At 37.1% G+C, this 22,471-nt stretch overlaps 1 protein-coding gene across 5 annotated transcripts; it reads left to right on the top strand.

The window, feature by feature from the left end:
• The first annotated feature begins 105 nt into the window (after nucleotides 1–105).
• Nucleotides 106–15,432, top strand: LOC138364264 (pseudouridine-5'-phosphatase-like). Of its 5 annotated transcripts, none has more exons than XM_069323740.1 (4): nucleotides 106–476; nucleotides 1,897–1,945; nucleotides 6,257–6,475; nucleotides 15,170–15,432. In XM_069323740.1, the coding sequence occupies exons 2-4, from the start codon at nucleotides 1,921–1,923 to the stop codon at nucleotides 15,415–15,417; spliced, it is 492 nt and encodes a 163-aa protein (XP_069179841.1). In that variant the 5' UTR covers nucleotides 106–476; nucleotides 1,897–1,920; the 3' UTR covers nucleotides 15,418–15,432. The 5 variants fall into 5 exon arrangements, with proteins under 5 accessions (XP_069179841.1, XP_069179839.1, XP_069179837.1 ...); XM_069323739.1 differs by lacking the exon at nucleotides 6,257–6,475 and adding an exon at nucleotides 8,049–8,267 and having other exon boundaries at nucleotides 110–476; XM_069323738.1 differs by lacking the exons at nucleotides 1,897–1,945; nucleotides 6,257–6,475 and adding an exon at nucleotides 11,098–11,316 and having other exon boundaries at nucleotides 108–476.
• Nucleotides 15,433–22,471: the final 7,039 nt, after the last annotated feature.

The following is a 22,471-nucleotide window of genomic DNA, read 5'->3' as shown; positions in this document are numbered from 1 at the left end:
ACGCAAAGTTATTATTGTTATAAAGAAACTCGTTGTGCTTCGGAGCTTGTAAACTGTTTAATGAGAGTAAACAAAGCCGCGATAATTCAGGAAAGGTGTACCGGATTCATAAGTGTCTGCGTAAGTGCTTGATGAATCCCGGTGTAACCGCTTAGCTACAGACAACAGCAACGATCAGCTGACGGAACATCAACACAACCTCCAGCCCTCGCTGGTCAAGTCTGAACTCTCAAACACAACAACTTCCCCCATCAACAACAAGACAACAGCCTTGCCACATCATAATCAGTGACGTGCTACAGAGTGACGCGTCTCCCCCACATCACCACTCGTAGAGATAAACCTTCGAGTCCGAGGTGCGAGTGGCTGAATCTATAACAACAACAACCCGGACTCTTAAGGACGACTATATAGCACCATGTGTCTCTTCAAGCCCGTGACACATGTTATATTCGATATGGATGGGCTATTATTAGGTAAGGTGTTCATGGGCCCAATGTGCTATTCAGATACAGGCCCCCATAGGTTACTGTTTACGGGCTCACCATAGCCCGTGCTACTTGGAACTTTATGTTCTTAGTAGCTGAATCTAAAACAACAACAGGTTACTGTGCAATTTAGATACAAACCCATTGGGTTCTGTGCTACAGTATTTAGATATTGTATAGGAAAAAATAAGTAAAGTACTGTATGTCACTGTTCTCGTTGGATATTTCTGTATCCAAATTGTGTAATGCTCCAGGGGTCTTTATCCAACACATCCACAACCCCTTAGGTTATATAATTATTCATTATTCAGCAGATTCTTTGATTATTCGTGAGAAAGCACTGATGATCTGCTTTCCAATAATGCATGGCACTTGCCCATAAACCTTATTGGTAAAGTATTGGGTTCATTGTTGAAACAATTCTTACTAAGCAGATATCAGCACTCGGAAGAGTGGTATATTTCCTCAGGGAGGACACGAGTCACAATAACGTGGCTGAAAAATGTTGACCAAACCACACACTAGAAAGTGAAGGGACGACGACGTTTCGGTCCATCCTGGACCATTCTCAAGTCGATTGAGAATGGTCCAGGATGGACCGAAACGTCGTCGTCCCTTCACTTTCTAGTGTGTGGTTTGGTCAACATATTTCCTCAGGACTAATAGATTAGAGACAGTATTTTTCTCAACTCATTTATTAGGGAAGGTAAATTCTTAGGGTAGGTATGCATTCTTAATCCCAAAAATTGTTCCAGTACTGGTACATTATAGGGCACATTTTGTAAAATGTATTATTATCTCTGCCACTTTCATCAAAACTGATTCCAAATAAGAATATAAGAATGATGGTAACTGCAGATGGCCTATTGGCCCATATGAGGCCATTCCTATTTATAACCACCCAATCTCGTTCATATATAAATCTATCTATTGTTTTAGGCACAAGAAGTTACTGTACATTTTTTTGGTAAAGTTATGTTTTAGGTGTGCAACTTCATTATTAGCAGGTTTTTGGTACGGTTTAACAAAGACACATGATAGATCTTCAGGAATATGCTTTTCCCATTGAATACAGAATTTAAATAAACCCAGATGAAGATCATCATGTAATTCCAGCTCAAAACTTGACTAAAAAGTGATGTACCTATATTTAAGTGGTTTCCATTTCTTTTTAATATACTTGTATTCTTGCAATAATTTCAGCATAAGGTCAATTTAACTCAATATTTCCTGATTAGGCACAGAGTCACTGTATACTGCTGCCACAGAATGTGTAATTAAGCCATTTGGGAAAATGTACTCATGGGAGGTTAAAGTGGCACAGATGGGACAGAAAGCAGAAAACTGTGCACAAATAATCATCAGCTCTCTGGAAATTCCTCTTTCTGTGAAGGATTATCTGACACAGGTGGCAGAGATTCACCGGAAGATCATGCCAACAGCGCAGTTGATGCCAGGTATCTCCTTGTTGGGACCATCTGTGTTGGCAAGTGATTTATGGAGTGGTTTCTGGTATGGTACTGTATCTTCATCAGTTGTTGAAGGTATGGGGAAGTATTCCTGGTGCTGGAGAATGAAGGTTTGCTTGCGTTAATAATTATCATGGCATTCTAGATATCCAAATTCATTGGTACTGAATCCCTCTATTCCATCGGGATATCCATTCAGGCTGGACTCTTTTTTTTTTTTTTTTTTAACCCCCCAAAATTGTACAAATGATTGAGCATTTATTTTAGCATTTTTATTACTAAAATCACATAGAATATTATTTTTATTACAGTTTAATGCTATTTATGTTACAACTAAAACTCTTGCACAAAGTCTAAGGTTCATGTTTAGGACCTGGCTACACTTACCTTGTGTCTAGTGTCTGCCTTCTGTTGCTTCCGGGGATCAACAACCCTGCAGCCTGGTCTCCAACCAGGGCTCCCCCCCCCCCAATTGGTTGTCTGGTCAATCAGGCTGTTGGATACGACTGCTGAGCACTTACATTGTGCACTGAATTATATAATGTACATGCAGTATATTTTTTATGTACAGTACACTGTGCTACAGGACCCTGTTAATGATAATTAACAGGTGTTGTGCATGCACAATAAATGCTGTGCAGCATTGCATGGATAATACAGCACTGTACTGTACATGTGTATGATTTCCTTGTCCAAAAGTTGAATCAGTGAAGTAGTGTACAATTTAATGGCAAAAATGTAGCTGGTCAGTTTTTTTAATAATTTATGCATGCCGATTGGCACAGTATTTTTCTAGACACTTTCATCTCTTTGACTGTACATGACTGAGCACTTTTCCTAATAATGCATTAATAATATGAATAAAAATAAGAATAATAATTTCTCAATAATAATAATTTATTTATGCAAGAATACATACATACATATGATACATGAACATTAGGGATTTGATAGGCAAGAAAAGTTCCATACATAAAGCCACTAATATTCAGAGTTTGCACTTCTGTGTGTTAAAGCATTTGCTAAACATATGAGATGTTGAGCCTTTGAATCGACTCCTTGCCCCTATTTGGTGCTAACTCATCACTAGTCACTAGAGTATTATGTAATTGGGATTAGTAAAAAGAATCCCGTTTCTTTAGGGTTACAAGTTTGATCTGCTATAAGGTTGTGATCATGTCAAATTTCACACCCAATATTTTCTGCAAGCTGTATCTTCTTGAGGTCATCTTGAGATGATTTCGAGGCTTAGCGTTCCTGCGGCCCGGTCCTCTACCAAGCCTCCTTTTTGTTACACATCCCCAGGAGGCAGCCCGTAGCAGCTGTCTAACTACCAGGTACCTATTTACTGCTAGGTAACAGGGGCATCAGGGTGAAAGAAACTGCCCATTTGTTTCCACCCCCACCAGGGATCGAACCAGGAATCTCAGGACTACAAATCCAAAGCACTATCCACTCAGCTGTCAGGCCCCTGTGTACCTGTAAATTTTGCCCAATTTTGGTTATCATTCATTCTATAGTGAATGGATATATATGTGCCACCATAATATATATGGTGGCAGTAGAGCAGCTTAATCAGGCACAAGTTCTTCACATGCTCAATTTTTTTTTTTTTTTTTAAGATTTTACTTCTATCTTCATATGCACCAAAACCTGTTAGTGATGGGAAAACAAATTAAAATAAATATACTGGTAAGTATTTTAAAGCTCATTCTTCCTTGATTGACATTGATGCAGTACCATAGCCATAAACCCGTGAAAAATGTTGCATGTGGAAGAGCTACTAACTGTGTATCCCACAACAATTCTTACATACCCCCCATACATGTATATATTTTTTGTAGTTAATTACATATACATACTGTATGATGAACCAAATAATGTCATAAATTATATGTTTTCAGAATTAATAAATATTGTACTGTACAGTATTATATTTCTTTTTGTTTGGGAGCACAGGTACTGTGAATGTTTAAAATAAATTGGATAAATTTATACAATTTCTGCTGCTTTTTAACATATACTGTAACTCCAAACAGAAATAAAGTTAGTGGAGTTGTCAAATACAGACCCTAAGAGTCCTGGACATACTGTACACAATATTTTTTCACTAACTAAACAGAGCTCATAAAAAAGTTAAGCCCTTTTTTTTTTAATATACATTGTATGGCCGGTTCCAGAGATGGTCAGTTACAAGACCAAAAAGATAATACAGTACTACTGTACAGTATTACAGTACTTGGTTTTTGCATTGTGCTTTCATCTACAGGTATACCGTCCCATTAATAATATAGAAATTAAGTGCTGAATGTAATGCAATCCTTTTCTAATTAAACCATTTCTTAAGGCAAAGCATCAGGTCTTTTGAGACCCCACCTAATGTACCACAAGCCCGGACCAGAATCTGGCTCGTTTTGCAAGGCAAAGGGAGCTTTAAGGGCTCAAATATCTTAAAACTGGGAAAAATCTACCACCAAGAAACATATTATATAAACATAATAAATCAACCCTATTGTGCCTGACCGCCACCAGGTGGTGGCTCAGATCACCCGAAGCTCCAATCAGCCAACCAAAACTAACTAGCGTCCCTGCTAGTTAGCTAATTGCTAGCTAATTACCAAGATTACTAATCTTGTTAATATCTCAAGAATATCTTGTTAATTCTTGGTAATGATAATTGTTGTCAAAATCAAACCCCCGCTTTCCCAAGGGAAACTGGAATAGTGGGGTTCAATCAAAACTGCGGAATGGCATTCTGATGCCAGGATGTTTGCAAACTGCATTGATGGGGCTGGAGTCAGACATGGAAGTCATAATGACCCACCCATAAATTGAAATTCTAAAAAATTCCCACATAGATGAGCAATGCTAGCTACATGGACCATTATGTAGACAGGCAGTTGTATTGGGAGCATCTCAGGTTAACAAATGCCCTAACTCCAATCATAAATACCCAGTGGGAAAAGGCATAAGTAGCCACATAAAAGCAAATGCTTGAACAACCCAGGTACATTATCAGCAAAAGCGTAAAACCCTCATATGCAAGAGTAGGGCTAGATGTGATCACAATGCATAAACAAAGCACATAAAACTTGTAAGGAAACTCTGCTCTCCATTGACAGGCCTCGCAGGGCAGGACAAGTCCTGTGAACTTGAACTTGGAATCAAGGTGTCTCAAGAGGAATCAAATGCAAGCTAACCACCAGGGAATGAAACCATGTTATAAAGTCAAAGCATTATAATAAGCTAGAGTACACACAATGTTGGTGATCTAAAATAACAATCGAGATGAAAAATAGGATATAACAACAAAGCATTGGCCTCTTGGGGAAAAAGACTAAACAGGCATAGCCATCACCATTCAGCTTAAGCGTGATGCAGTAGAATGAGCCCAGCAGAGAAGTACCTCCTAAGATTGACTAGGCCAGTGAGTTGATAGGGTTGGTTGATTGGTTGGTTGGAGTCTCAGGTGACCTAAGCTGGTAACTGGTGATGGTCTAGCACAACTGGCTTGGTAAGTCAATGTCTTGGTAATGATAATTTGCATTGTAACTTTTGGGCCCTTAATTTTACCCAAATAGTGTTTTTTTGGGTGAGTGGGGGGGGGGATTACTTATGCTTTCTGGGAGTTTTCAGTTTTGGGTAGATCTCTGATCTCTGAGCTCCCTTTGGCTCGTAGAAGGAACAAGATTCTGGTCCTAGTCAAGGTGGGTATCAGAGATTATTCGGTCAAAAGCATGACTTAATCAGCATTTAGCACAGGAAAGTTGCTGAGGGGGGGAAGAATATCTTGTGAATTATTTAGGCTTTACTTTGTTACTGATAGTTGTTACAAACCTGGTATAGGTTTAAGGGGTTTGTTGAAAAGTATACTGGTAATAATATAATTATATCTCGCAAACAGATATGGCAGGATTATTGCTACTGTTTCTTGATATAAATATTGATTATTCTTAAAGAAGTGTAATTACTTGTACTATAGTTTGAAAAGCATTAAAGAGAAACAGTGGAGATTGATCTAGCAATATTATTGTTAATAGCTATACTCACTGTGTTTTATCTTAATTAGCATTTGTTCATGTATGAATAATATAATTAATATAATAAATAATAATATATTAGTCCACAATAGTAACTGATGTAAATAAATATAATTGATATAAAATACACACTTACTGCTTTAGGAAATTTTAATTTGTTGTACAAGATAGCTACTTTAAGTCTCCACATTTACTGTATAGGTTTAATCAATTTATATTGTGCTTTGTAGATTTCCTATTTTTAATATTTTTATAACAGACACGGAACGACTGTATGCACAGGCAGCAGAAATAATAGCTACAGAATATGGAAAATCATTCACATGGGAGATGCAGGTGCACTGTATGGGTCTCAAGGCTAATATTGATGCTCTCTATAATATTGAATCTCTTGATCTACCCCTCACTGTGGACCAGTACTTGGATAAAGTCAGTCTTGTGTATAAAACTGTGTTTCCAAGCGCCCAGTTAATGCCAGGTATTGCTCTATCAGTAACAGATTAATTTGCAATACAATATAGAGTTTTGTCATACCTGGCTTGTGAGTTATTGTATGAAATGTTGCATAGTGCAGGCTAATTGGTCTTTTTGTCTTTTTCTTGTTCTCAGTAAGCAACATTATCAGCTGTTGTGCTCTAAAATACCTCCATCTTATTGCCTTTATGTCTGTTGTTATCCAACACTCTGGGTGCATTCTCATTAATCATTACCAATAGTTACAAGATGCTTTTGACAAGCTGCCTTATTGTAAAGATGCCAGACTTCAGTCACCTTAGAAACTGGTTTGTGTTTAAATTGGAGATAAAATTACCATACAATTACAGGTTCTATAATAACTTTAGGAAAATTGAATAAATAATTAAGTCAAGATTTTTATCTATATAAAGACATCAAAATTCAATTTGTTGATGCAATACCAGTACTTACCGAGATATTAACGAAAATATTTAGGCATCCAGACTTATGGTGATCACAAAGTGATCAGCCACATGTGTACTGGTGTAAAAGCCAGGTGCAGGAATTATATCAACATTTTTAAAATAATTTCTCCAGTGTTAATATGTTTTGTGATCTATGTTTTACTGTATAGTGCTTAGTACCTGCAGGTTTAAAATTCATATCATAGAATACCCTCACAACCACCTAAATGTTTGGTGACTTGTATCATGAGAGCCAGTGAGTGTTAATATCTGATATTACTGTACAAGGTAGCATAGTATGTCAGTATTGTTTGATGGATGATGACTGGCATCTGCCACTCCCATATTTGGTGGCTCGCTCAAATGGTACTATAGGAGGCTCTATCACCATGCAAACTTTCACTATTTCAGTCTCTGACCCCCCTTCCCCCACACTTACTTTCATATATTGTTCCATGCTTCCCTTGCATATTACTAACTGCATGCATCCACTGTATGATACCATTATTTCACCCTAGTACATCATTCTTGTTAAATGATTCTCAGTTTTCAGAAGTAGAGTGAAAGGGAAGGGAAGGGAACTATCAAGATCACTGGAAAAAATAGAGGGAGTGCCAAGCCATTACGACTATATAGCACTTAGAAGGGGGATAAGGATTTGGGAAGGGGCGGAGGGGAAGGAATGGGTAGAAGTAAAAATACAATCTAGCTGGAGCAATTGAATATGTAACAGAGTGAGGTGAAGTAAGGTGTCGCATGGGCAAATAGGTCCAGTGCGGCTTACCCATTTCGTGTGTTCCAATGATGGTTAGGGTAACAACCCCAACAGAACTGTAGGATGTTCTGTCTTGGTCCATAATTGAGATTTAGCTGGCTAACATCATATAAAACATGCATGCATGCATATTGCATGTGTGTGTGGACATGCTGTACCTCTGATTTATCTTGTGTTTACTAAAATACTGTAATAGAATAAAAACAATAGAATATAAAATATTTGCTTCCGGTATTGTACTCTATACACTGTCAAGTGTTTGTATTGATCATACCTAGCATCCTTTCTTTACATCCTTAGGTACAGCTTTAAGTGATTAAGAAAATGTATAAATGTCTTGTATATATTTACAACAGACACGGAGAGGCTATACACAGATGCCACGCAGGCAATTGCATCACAGTACAGCAAGGTGTACACTTGGGAGATTAAAGTGAGGTGTATGGGAATGAAGGGATCTATGGCAGCACAACACATCATTGAATCCCTTGAACTGCCACTTACTGTTGAGGAGTATCTTGAGAAAATTGTCAGTCAGTATGACGTACTCTTCCCTAATGCCAAAGTCTTACCAGGTACATTAATACATAAGAAAATTGTGGTCTGTTCTATATATATTTATTTCTAATGTATGTCTTATTAATTTTATATACAGTACAGTATATATAAGTAAATATTTGGTAGTGTTTCTTTAAATGCTTAAGCTGCATGCTCACTGTGCTAACCCCATCAGATTGAAAAATGTATTTGGGAAGTATCTTGGAGTATTTGTCTGTACCGGTACTGTATTTCAGAGGGTTAGTTTATATTACATAACAAGGTGCAGTACTTTCTGCACTATTCATTGCAGTGCTAATAATTTCATAATATTTAATGTTTCCTCTATGCTTGTTACCTGGTCTATCCATTACATGATGCAAGTCCTGTACTCTCCTTTCTAAAAAAAAAAAATTAACCTGCTAATGATGTGTTTCCAGACAGTTCATAGCCATTTATTAAAAAAAAATTGTTGTACTACCACCTTTATTTTATTGGTGCCATACACGCTGTACAGTACACTTTCATACTACATACACTGTAGCACTGTCTCGAATAGCCGACTCCTCCAACCCTGTTATGATGACAGGTGGTGTAGCCTTAGATTTAATAAAACAAAAATTGCAGAAATAATTGGTAATTGTGATACAGTTTTTCTGTTTTTTACTTCCATGGGGAAGTTTGATCTGCGATTCATTCTGTTGTATCATAGCAAGGTTGTACTACTAGCAGTGGTTTAGGTTGCACTCACCACTGTTTCCCATCCCTTCGTCAATAACAGGATCAATTACAAAAATCTTCATCACTGATAAATATGTCTAGTGCTTGGTGGGTTATGCAAGTCTTGAGTGGACCATATTGGAGCCAGCTGTGAGGCCATTCATGCAATTTAAAAAAAAAAAAATTCTATTCATACCGTTGCACACAAAAATGAAGATGAACATTGATATCTAAGGGAAGGTCTACAATTTTGCAGATATGAAAAAAGTATTGTTGGAATAATAATGTACTAAAGATTAATTCTTCAGTACAGTATGAAACCCAGCCTTCCATAATACCTTCCATACTTTATAGCAACACAGCAAGCTGCAACCCTAACAAATATCTACACCTGTACTGCAGATTTTTTGTAGATTACCTGTAATATATACCATCATTTTAAATTAACCCCATTCACATGTTGAGAAATGACCCAAACTGTGTCAAATAATTTAGAAGCAGGTTTACAATGTGACCAATTAATTATGCCCTGTATCCTAGGGATACATTATAGTTTTCACAAGTCAGCTTTATCCCAGTAAGGATCAGCACATTTCCAGAAGATATTTCTGGAGCATAGGAGAGGTTACAGTATTAACAGTTCGTCACAAACAACCGAGACGTATGAAGTATCAGAAAAGTGTGACTGGAACCAATTATTCCCCACATATCGATAAATGTCATCCTGATGACAGTAGAACAGCAGCCCCATCAACCAATTCTCACACAAGTGCGTGATGAAAAGACCAAAGCCTTTGAGGATCTACAGCTAGTGAATGGTTGCACCTCCAAAGGATACCTGATCAACCAGGCTGTGACTCATACGTCAGGCTGCGAGCAGCCGCGTCCAACAGCCTGGTTGATCAGTCCAGCAACCAGGAGGCCTGGTCGACGACCGGGCCGCGGGGACGCTAAGCCCCGGAAGCACCTCAAGGTAACCTCAAGGTAGTGAAGGAGACTGGAAATCCAAGCTCCTAACAGGCAACACCAAAGCCAAAGCTCTGGTCACAGAATCTTAAACAGAACCTATGTCCTGAAAACATCATACATGTGTTGAGGTGACAGAAAGAAGCACATTCCTCTCAAACCATAAGGGAAATATTAGAGGATTACTAAAGCTGGAAACTGAGACTACCCATGCAACCGAGTACAATTATGTTGCCCACTGAGGTGCAGGTTTAAACAGGGTGGCCCCCAATGATGACAAACATGTTGCAAACCCAGTGTCACTGAGACCTACCCTGAGCTTACAGGACAGATGCAAGAGACAAAAAAGGAAAGTGGAAGAGTAATTCTGTACTCTACTAGGTTACCCTCCAATCTGCAAGCATAATGTGCTAGTCACCTAGGTGCTTCACTGCTCTGCCAAAACACGGGAATCCGTTAAATATATCATATAGTATGTTGGTACAATATGGTACAGACTTTTTAAAGATGAAAACAAGTCCAACTTAACTGAATATGGGTCCCAGCCTGCAGACAACACACCAGACAATAATTAGGAAATAGTGAGAGCCTTGTTTGGTAACTACTCTGTTCATTATTTTTCTAGTGACACCCCTCATGACATGACCCTGCAGAGATACATGAAAATTCCATGCTGGTGGTGTACCGTATGCCACCTTGCTCGATTGCTGATACCATATCCAAGAACACAGTGGGATAATAGTTGAGGGAGCAGAGGGAAGGGAGAATTCAGAAAATGCTATACAATTTTTATATATTTTTTTTTTTTACCATGCAATGCATTCACAGTGCAGTGTTTATATACAGTACTGTATTTGTTCTTGTGCATTTAAATGTGCATAAAGCTGTGTTCTATAATCTATGTTAAGAAAAATACAATTTAGTAGTTATCTTGATATAACCGAAATCTTGAGAGTTCGTAGCAGGTCCGATACAAATGTTTTCATTCTTTTAAGGCTACACAGAATTGTACATCACTTGAAAACATTAAGTAAAACTATGAATAGGTCCCAGGCATTGTAATGTATATCATTACAAATTGATATGTTGCATTGTGCAGTATGCTGTGCTTATTGTCATCGTTATTATCATTTTAAAATTTGATACTGTGTTGCTCAGTTTATATGCCATTATTTATTGCAGACACTGTGGACTTGTATTTGTCTATCCACAATGAAGCCCTTGCATCATATGGCCATTCACTGACTTGGGAAAACATAATGGCTGAAATGGGACATACTGGATTGGAAGTTGCACAGAAATTTTGTGCCATGTTCAATTTGAAAATTTCCCCTGATGAATACTTTAAACGGGTGAAATCTTTTTATCCAGAATTGTTTCCAACAGTGAAAGTAATGGGAGGTATTTTAGTGTAAAGTATTGTTTAACTAGGTATTAGATGCAAATTAAAATTAAATTTGAAAAATATAGAGGTACGAAACCTTCACTGCAACACACATGGTGGCCTGCGAAGTTTTCCCAACATTCAGGCACCAACCCACAGTCTAACTACCTCAGAACCGGCAATGTTCGAACATGGCAATTTGATCATATTTATGGCACCATTAGGGAATAAACCATCCCACCTGTTGTTACATCCAAAAATATATTAGTTCTATATACTCAAGCACAATACTGCACTTAGTAATAATAATATTAGAGTACTAATACTTCCAAGGATGATGTCTAGGGATTTTGCTGTTTTGAATAATTGGTTGTTGTCGCAGACTTTGGTGAATTTGAGGCATCTACCAAGGAGCTAGGTTGAGATGCTAAAGTTTCTTAAATGACTCCCTCTTTCTGCACACATTCTCTCACATATCATGATGACTCTTAAGTTGTCTTAGCCACCTCTCATTAAACAAAAACTGCTGAGTAGCATAATGATATTTTTGTTTAAAAATCCTTTGCCTTCATAAGCATCCAGTTTAATAACATGTATGTACTGGTACAGCACATGTTGCTAGATTGCTAGAAATATGAAATAAAAAAAAAACACATTCATATCATCTTTGTTAGTACTACTCTTACATTGCATCATCAGTGAAATTTACTTTTGCCTGACTGGTACTCTCAGTTATATTGCTTTATCACTTTCCAGTGCACCTAAAGCTTATAGGGATGTCACTCTCCACTTAATTGATTCTACTTTCTGCTGAAGATTTATCTCAGAATGTTTCCTCTTGTATTTGCTGCTAGTAGAAACTTTCACTGACACATTTCCACTATTTTGAGCTGACATGGTGGCAGGATGCTCAATATTTTCAATGTGGTATCAAGGAATGGGAGCGAGAAAAAAATAAGATCATCAATGTTTGCTCCCTTGTGACAACCTGGGAAGCAACTTAGGTGGCTTTTGTCACTGAGAGGCAGGTTAGATAGGAAAGTAAATACTGGTAGTGGCACTTTTGAGTGGATGGCAGTGAAACTGTTGGTTGGTGCCTGTAATGCTTTTTCAGTGAGCACTGCTTTCTCATTCACTGTTGTTAATTTTTCACATGTTTGTGCCTGTGTGTCATTCTCTTTTTTTTTTTTTTTTTTTTTTTTACTTTAACATTTTTTTTATTTTCTAAGACTGTGCCCATTCTCTATAGACACTTGTAAATACTGTATAATATTCTTTACAACATCCCTTTGGTGGGAGCTTGCATACGCTTATTATTTTCTGGATTGGCCCCTTAGTAGCTCCCAGGTGCTTTGACTCTCATTTGCTATTATTCTACCAGGCCTCTCTAATTGCATAGATGTACCAAACACCAAAAACAGAATCTGATATGTCCATAGACACTAGGACAGAATCGGGATCAAAGATCAACCCAAAACAGAAAAAAATGCCCAGAAAATACAGGCAGGGCAAAGTTATCTACATGTCCTGATTAAATAGAGAAATGAAGGAAATGATAAGAACAGTAGTTCGCCGATGTTAAACAATCATCATGTTAGTACCCAAGAGCAGCACCAAGTGTTCAGCTCAGGTCACTGTAGAGTTCAGCCAACCTACATTTTCACTTGTGTGCCTGTTACTCCCCCAAGATGCTCTTTCTATTTCTTCTGGGATTAGTTACCTGTTTTTGATAAGTGGTGTTTTATTTCTTAGGACAATATTGTCTTGCTGGGAGCCATGCTTAGTACTTGGTTTCTACTTAAACTTTATGATTGTGTTTATGCTACCCACCATGGAGATCCTTAATCTGTTAGTTGACTCTGACATTGTTTCAAGGTTATTATCCTTGGTGTTGATTTAGATTTTTTCATTTTCTCACAAGAATTGTCCTCCTTTATGGGGCTTTTACTTTTAGAGTTGTTAATTGGAGAACCTTTTCAACCCTGACACAAGTGTATGGAAAAACCTGTTTGGCGCACCAACAGCTGTTCAGCTGACACCCCGGGTCCCAGTGTTGATGGAAGAATGTGCCTTGTTACAGAAAATTAGCTTTGACCAGTATGTCCCTTAGAGATTTCTCTCTTATCCATGCCAACATAGGAGTTTCTTGCGGAAAGTTTTGCCATGCTGTGTGCTGTTCATAGGTGGTCTTGAGGCAATCCCACAAGTTAATGAGTTCTTAGCAAAGAGGACCTGCAATTCCTAGAAAATAGAGAAGTGGGAAAACTAGTTTCTCATTAGCATTATGTACTTGTTTTGTGTATAGGAGGTCATGTCTGTTCCTCCTGCTTAGTTTGCTTTTGCATCTTGTAGGTCCTCATCTGGGTAACCTCTATGTTTGAAACAGCCATACAATGTGTGTTCTTGTTCTGAAACTTGTCTCTATTGCTTATAATTCTTTTTAATCTTAAAGAATATGGTATAGATTTGTTTAGTGATAGCAGATTGCTAGAAGAATAGAGCAAGTAAGAGTGAAGATTCGCCTGCTTGTAATGTACTGTCGTGTGTAGCCTTCTATAAGCTTATTCTATATAGACTTGCCTAGAAACAAAATGTTTGTCACTTGTTTCTATGCTAAACCTTAGGTTTGTATGAACCGTATTTGCCCAATTAAAAAAATGTTCAAGCTTTTGCCTTCTGCCATTATTCCCAAAATGTCATCTATATAGCGTAGGTACATTATTAGACTGTGTATTCGAGCCGATTCAAAAACTGTGTTGAAAAATACTAGTATTTGGGCTATTGCCACACTACTTGATGCCCTTATTGCTGTACCCTTTGTCTGAAGGTTTTATTGTCAAATGTTAGTAGTGTGACCCCTCATTACATGGAGGATAGCTTCCTCAAGACGTTTTTCACTTGTTGCCTAAATACTCCTGACTGTCTAAGGTCCTGCCTGGTTCTGAGTTTATTAACGTCAAAGAATTCTGTCACCCTTCCGGCTGCTGCTCTGTGGAAGCAGACTCATGTTCAGGAAATGTTTACATTTCTTTTCTTCAATTTATTGACATTATTTGGTTCTGATAAAAACTCAAAACATAATATTTAAAAACTTCTGTTAATGGTTCATCCCACATTAGCACTGAAGTGTTATATTTTTGTACTGTATTGTTAACTATTTATGCAATCAGTTTTCAAGTCAATCAATTATATTAAGCTTTTGCATTGCTGCTTCTTGGTTCACTGTCCTCCTGTTTGGTGTATGACATTCTAATGGCCACTCTCGCAGTTTCTCAGCCTTGCACTTGAAAATTACTGTATATTACTCTGCTGGATTCTTTCTTTGTTTGTCACATGTAACACCTCAAATGCTTCGCTTTTGGCTTACGTGTGTACTTCTTTTTATCTCCCGTGAAATCTTGTCTTTTACTCATGTGTGTCGGGTATTCTGTAGCAGCTCTTGCACCATAACAGCCCGCCCCTGCCCCCCCTCCCTAGCCAAATGCTTTCCATAGTTGGCATGATTGTTTGCTTTTCAGTGCATGCTCTGTCTTGCTTTTGGGTGTTTAGACATTATTGCTTTTATTTAAGAAATGAACATAATGTTGGAATATGACTATAAATTATGCTGGTTTCTTTAATCAGTATTCAGATTTTTAATTAATATTTGTTTTATTAGAGCAATCTGTATAAGTATATAAATTTGTAATTCTGATAGATTAACTCAATATTTAAATCATTTAATTGAAATTTTAATATTCATGATACAATTTTGACTGTCATGTAATGTACTATTTGTATGTTACTAGAAAGTTGTAATTAAAATTAGTTTTAAATTTAATTAGTTTATTACCATTGACATTCTTTAATTTTTTCTTTTACTTCTCATAGGGGCTGAAAAACTGGTTCGCCATCTCCACAAACACAACATTCCCATAGCCATTGCTTCAGGCGGTGCTCAAGATAGTTATGAATTGAAAACAACAAATCACAAGGAGTTTGTTACCATGTTCAATCACGTGGTGCTAGCCTCCACAGACCCAGAGGTCAAAAACGGAAAGCCTGCTCCAGATGTTTTTCTCGTATGTGCGAGTAGATTCTCTGATACTCCCAAACCTGAGCAGGTATGTGATTGGTAACACATCCCAAATACAATAGGTGCTTTTCTTTTGCTTTAATTTTCAGGCTTCTGTAACACTGACTTAAGATATTTTGTTTAAGAGAAGGTTGGTTTTGTAATCCCAGTTTTAGAATACTGCAATGATTATGGGTATAAGAAAGGGAGGGGGGGACTACTACTACTACTACTACTACTACCACTACTACTACTACTACCACTACTACTACTACTACTACTACTACTACTACTACTACTACCACTACTACTACTACTACTACTACTACTACCACTACTACTACTACTGCTACTACTACTACTACTACTACTACTACTACTAATAATAATAATAATAATAATAATAATAATAATAATAATAATAATAATAATAATAATAATAATAATAATTATAATAATAATAAATCAAGTAATAAAAAGGGTGAACAGAGGGGGAATGTGGTATAACTACACTGGAACTCTAAGGAAGTAAAATTATCAGAAATTCGACCAGCAAAAGGGGACACACTAGAAATATCAACAGTGGGAGATAAGAAGATAGAGGAAGGGTTGATTTACAATACCCTCTCCCCCCCCCCCCTGCCAAACAGTAGAAAGGATAGGGAAAAATACGACAAATGTAATGAGAATTCCCTAAAGGTAAAGGAAAAACACAGCCACAGTGGCAAGGGGAACAAGAAATTTTAACTCCAATACTAGAAGGATTTTAACAATAGGGAAACAGACTGGATAAACAGGTACCCATAATTGGGTGGCGAGACATGTTGAGCAAAACTGGTAGACATGACAGACAAATGCTTCTTAAAGAAGCATTTACAGAATCAATGAGAGAGGAAGAGGACAGGAATTACCAACAAAACTAGACCTGGTGTTTCCCAAAATTAGGCAGATTTTTAAAATACAGAGTATGAGAAGCTTCAAGGAGCCTGCAACTACTACGTGATCCAGCTAGATTTCAGAGTTGAGCTGCAGGATTTTTTTTTTTTTTTTTTTTTGAGATATATACAAGAGTTGTTACATTCTTGTACAGCCACTAGTACGCGTAGCGTTTCGGGCAAGTCCTTAATCCTATGGTCCCTGGAATACGATCCCCTGCCGCGAAGAATCGTTTTTTCATCCAAGTACACATTTTACTGTTGCATTAAACAGAGGCTACAGTTAAGGAATTGCGCCCAGTAAATCCTCCCCGGCCAGGATACGAACCCATGACATAGCGCTCGCGGAACGCCAGGCGAGTGTCTTACCACTACACCACGGAGAGTTGGCTACTCAGACAAGCCTGTTGAGGAAGATGAGAGATTACAGACATGTGGAGTACAGTAAGATGAGGAACCTTCTACGATAAATTTAATGGGAAGGAAAGATTGAAGGAAAGATAGCAAATGAGATGGTGGAATTCATTGTTTGGAATTTGCCCGTGCAATAGAGCAGTTCATATCACTCAAGAAAGAGGACCAAAAAAAGGAAACAAATGCTTGTTTCAACTGGCACTGAAGGGAAGGAAAGGAAAAGACAAAACAACTTAGAAAAGGTAAAGAGCGTAAAGTAAATTAGTTACAGAAAGAGAGAAGTAAAAAAATAAAGAGAACCAGAAATAAATACACCCAAATTTGGAGAGAAGCAGAGAAACAGTATGAAAATTATATTGCTTGAAAAATCTAAGAAACCACCTAAGCAGCAGGAATCCATAAATCTTTATCCATAAGAGGAGGAAAATAATTGAGATCATAGGCTCAGATTGAGAACACAGCAAATGATCACTTGCTCAGTAAGATTTAAGAAGGTCTTTAAAATAAAACCAGCGTGGCGACCAAGGCTGCAGGATGAAAGGCCGGAAAAAACAATGGATAACATTGTAATCACTCCAGCATCGGCAATAAAAAAAAAAAACACTTGGAGGAGTTAGATGAGACAAAATCATTGGGCTCACACTTAATTTCATCACAGCTGCTGAAGGAGGCTGCAGAAGGCTCTCACCAATTATCTAAAATTTTTAATAAAAGAACTTGAGACGGGAATTCTCACAGAAATTCCGAAAAAAAGCAAATGTATTGTCAATATTCCAAAAAAGACTGATTGGCAGAAAGCAATAAATTACAGACCAGTATCATTGACATGCGTTTTGAATTTGTTGGAGAAAGTAATCAGGCTGAGAATGATGTAGCTTCTGGACAGGACTAATTGTATGACAAAAGACCACCATGGATTAGAAAGGTAGAATATTGTCTGACAAACATCCTTGAGTTATAGTTAAACCTATGTATCAGGTTTATGGTAAGACAGGGGGAAAGGGGGGCCCTGGTAGACTGTATTTCCCAAGATTGTCAAAAAGCATTTAACACAGATCCTCAGGAATGGCTGGTGTACCTAGCGGGGAAGCAGACTGGGGCAATGGGGGAAAACACTGGACTGGGTAACGGAAGACCTGAATGACAGAAAGCAAAGAGTCACTTTCTGAGACGAGACTTCATGCTGGAGGAATGTAACATAAGGCTCAGTCCAAGACCTGTTGGTATTCCAAACGTATGTAAATGATCTTCCCAAGCGAGTGAACTCGCGCATTTAATGTTTGCAGATGATGCAAAGCTGGTGAGAAATTGTGGGGAAATTTACCGGTGATTGATTTGATTATTAATTTAAGAAACTGTATTTAATTTTATTAATTACTTCTAAGCGGACTGTATTTTATAATTTATTGTCACAAGTAATCATCCCTCCTTATTGTAATTAAACGGTAGATTTTAACTATGTTAAACTACACTACTACTATTTTAGTTAAGAATTTATATATCCTCAGCTGTTTGTAGTGTGAGAGCTGGTCATCCAGCATCGGACTTGATCTGCCACATGTGGTCCGTCCTGGACGTATATTAATGGCGACCGTGAGTCGTAGGACGGTACTGCTCTACTGACGTCTACTGTGCTCACAGTATACCTGGGGAAATGATACACAGTAACATCTACCAAGAGCAGATTTATTACCAATGTGGCACTTAAATGTGGTTAGAGACACGTACCCTAGTGAGTGGTGTTGTCTTATGCCCTAACGATTAATTCTAGACACAGAAACAATTAGTCAATATAATCTGAGTTAATAAACTAACTGAACTGTGGTACTTTCGTCCTTTCTTACAAGTTGCGGCAACAAATAGTGACTATATTCCTTTGTTGTAAGTCCCGCTGCTTTCTAGTACTTGCTGGAGGAAATGTACGTTGTGGGAGGCCCGCTTGTTGGCTCCAAGTTTCACAACAACGACACTCGCAGTGTTTGGCCTCTCTATACACAACCCGTTCTCGCAAATTTAATAAGTCAATATTGACTTATTAGTTGCGTGCATAGGTGACATACTAAACATAATAGTTTCCCTTGAAAAGCTTCATAGAAAACACCGACCTTACCTAACCTACGTAGTATGTTAAAATAAGCATCTTATAGCTTCGTAATTACAATTGTTACTTAACCTATTATAGGTATAGGTTAGGTAATAATTGTAATTACGAAGCAATAAGATGCTTATCTTAACGTACTAAGTAGGTTAGGTAAGGTCGGTGTTTTCTATGAAGCTTTTCAAGGGAAACTATTATGTTAAGTATGTCACCTATGCACATATTTAATAAGTCAATATTGACTTATTAAATTTGCGAGAACGGGTTGATGGCTGCCTCCTCTCTCCATAACTATTTGTTTATATATGAGACTTGGGAGGAAGAATGGGTTTAAGGTCAAATCTAACTATTTACTATAAAATTAATTTAGTAGCTTCATTTTATGATGAAGCCAGCCCTAAGACCAGTGAATCTTATATTAAATTAGCCAAAACATTGGCTGAAAGATGGTGTAGTCGACCTCGGGTTCCTAACCCCGTTTTCTGTAACTTTTCTATGACTAACTAATGTAAATTAACGACATTTGATGGCTGTTTCGTTAGAATTTGTATATTTGATGTGGAAATTTCCCACAAGAATGTAATAACAGAGGAAGATTGAAGGTCGTTAAAGTAGGAACTTGACCAACTCCAAATGTGGAGAAACAAATGGTTTCAGGAATAAAATCCCAACAAGTGTAAGGTAATGAAGATGGGAAAGGGTGAAATGAGATCAGGAGTCATCTACACCATGAAGGCAAGGCAGCTACAGGAATCGGAAAGTGAGAGAAAGACTTGGGAGTGGATATAATTCCAACACCAACACCAGAGGCACACATAAACAGAGTAACATTAGCAGCATATGAGATGCTGGCAAATATAAGAATATCATTTAGAAACCTACATACGGACTCCTTCAAAGCAATCTACACAACATTTGTTAACCCAATACTGGAGTATACAACCCCGGCATGGAAGCCTTATGAAACACAATAGCATAATAATAAAAATAAATCACAGATTAACATAAAAAGATTGGTACCAGATCTAAGAGAGTTAAGCTATGAGGATAGGCTAATGGAATTAAATCTCACAATCCAAGAAAGTATAAGAAAGAGAGGGGCAATTATCACAACGCACAAGATACAGAGAGGAAATGACAACAATGGTTACGATAACTTTTTGCAATTGAGAGATAGAAAGACAAGAGAAAACAGCTGGAAGCTGCAATCGCCAATGATCCTAACGAATACAAGGAAATAATTATACAGTGTAAGGGAAGTCAAAAACGAGCTAAAAGAGGTTGTAGAAGCCACCTCATATTCGACAAAGAATTTGAACGTCATAGTAGTTAAGCTGAAATGCATCAGGCACAAGGTTCGTGGGCAGGGCAAAAAGAGCTTGACCTCACGACCTCGTAGACACTGATAGGTAGGTACTAACACTACCACCATCACCACCGCTACCACCATCACTAACACCACCACCAGCACCACCGCTACCACCACCACTAAAACCACCATTACCACCAACACCACCACAACCACTAACACCACCCCCATTACCACCAGCACAACCGCTACCACCACCACTACATCACTCCCAATTCTTCTCAATTATACCTTCTCTATTGACATTTGACAGCACGGGTAAATCTTCCTTTTACGCTTGAGAAATGTGTGTGTGGTGTGTGTTTGTGTGTGTGTGTGTGAGAGCGCGTGCGAGTATGGGTGAATGTGTGTGTGTGTGTGTTTGTGTGTGTGTGTGTGTGTGTGAGAGCGCGTGCGAGTATGGGTGAATGTGTGTGTGTGTGTGTGCGTGCGTGTACTCACCTAGTTGTGCATGCGGAGGCTGAGCTTCGACTCTTTGGTCCTGCCTCTCATCTGACAATCAACTTAAAATGGAGGTAGCGTCCACCACCTGCATTTTAAGCTCAGTCTATTGGTATACCACATTCACTTCATATATATAAAAATTTCCAGCGTCTCTACAAGTCATCTGTGTTTCCGTTTCCCACCTGAGCTTCGCGTTCAAATCTATGCCGCAAAGTTCAAAGTTATGTCCGAAAGTTTTAATGTGCCGCTATGTTCATATATGATCTTCCACGTTCTAATTCATATATCATGGTTCTAATCTGGCATCCTCACCGTAATCTATGCTACAACAATCAAATCAGTGACTCGGAGTTCTAATGTGTTCTAAAGTTCTAATATGTTTAAAATATTTCTATTTACTCCTGTGTTAAACAGACTGCCAGTACCACCTCGTCGTTTACTGTCTTTTAATCATCGAAATATCATTTATCCTTTTTTTCAATTCTTGTCACAAGTAGCTTCATAGTCAAGCTCCTTCTGTTCTGTGATATATATATATATATATATATATATATATATATATATATATATATATATATATATATATATATATATAGTGCAGTGCATAAATATATATATATAAATACAGTTAGTGCATATATATATATATATATATATATATATATATATATATATATATATATATATATATATATATATATATATATATATATATATATATATATATATATATATATATATATATAGTGCAGTGCATAAATATATATATATAAATATAGTTAGTGCATATATATATATATATATATATATATATATATATATATATATATATATATATATATATATATATAGTGCAGTGCATAAATATATATATATATATAAATATGGTTAGTGCATATATATATATATATATATATATATATATATATATATATATATATATATATATATATATATATATGTCGTACCTAATAGCCAGAACGCACTTCTCAGCCTACTATTCAAGGCCCGATTTGCCTAATAAGCCAAGTTTTCATGAATTAATGTTTTTTCGTCTACCTAACCTACCTAACCTAACCTAACCTAGCTTTTTTTGGCTACCTAACCTAACCTTACCTATAAATATAGGTTAGGTTAGGTTAGGTAGGGTTGGTTAGGTTCGGTCATATATCTACGTTAATTTTAACTCGAATAAAAAAAAATTGACCTCATACATAGAGAAAAGGGTTGCTTTATCACTTCATAAGAAAAAAATTATAGTAAATATATTAATTCAGGAAAACTTGGCTTATTAGGCAAATCGGGCCTTGAATAATAGGCTGAGAAGTGAGTTCTGGCTACTAGGTACGACATATATATATATATATATATATATATAAATATATATATATATATATATATATATTTATATATATATATATATATATATATATATATATATATATATACACTAACCTGCCTAAACTCGCAAGTTTGAGGTTAAACAACTTTAGACACACACATTGTCTATCATTAAGGATAATATTCAGAGGTTGAAAATGGGAAATAGATTCACGGAAAATGAAAAGGAAATGTGTGAAACATTAAACGAAAAGTTCCAAAGTGTGTTTGTGAAAGATGAAATCTTCAGGGAACCAGACACAATAAGAACTCCAGAGAACAACATAGAGCACATAGAGGTGTCTAGAGACGAAGTGGAATAAATGCTTAAGGAGTTAAATAAGAACAAGGCAGTTGGTCCAGATGGAGTTTCACCATGGGTTCTGAGAGAATGTGCACCTGAGCTCAGCATTCCACTTCAACTGATTTTTCAGGCATCCCTGTGTACAGGAGTTGTAGCTGATTTGTGGAAAAATGC

The sequence above is a fragment of the Procambarus clarkii genome, chromosome 13, assembly GCF_040958095.1.
Source record: "Procambarus clarkii isolate CNS0578487 chromosome 13, FALCON_Pclarkii_2.0, whole genome shotgun sequence".
NCBI lineage: Eukaryota > Metazoa > Arthropoda > Malacostraca > Decapoda > Cambaridae > Procambarus > Procambarus clarkii.
This window is presented reverse-complemented; position numbering and strand designations above follow the sequence as displayed.

Bases quoted from the DNA above. Each gene is read 5' to 3' on its own strand.
- LOC138364264 (XM_069323738.1), top strand. From the start codon at position 419: ATGTGTCTCTTCAAGCCCGTGACACATGTTATATTCGATATGGATGGG. The intron at 477-11,097 runs GTAAGGTGTTCA...TATTTATTGCAG, and splicing joins TATGGATGGGCTATTATTAG to ACACTGTGGACTTGTATTTG. The intron at 11,317-15,169 runs GTATTTTAGTGT...TACTTCTCATAG, and splicing joins AACAGTGAAAGTAATGGGAG to GGGCTGAAAAACTGGTTCGC.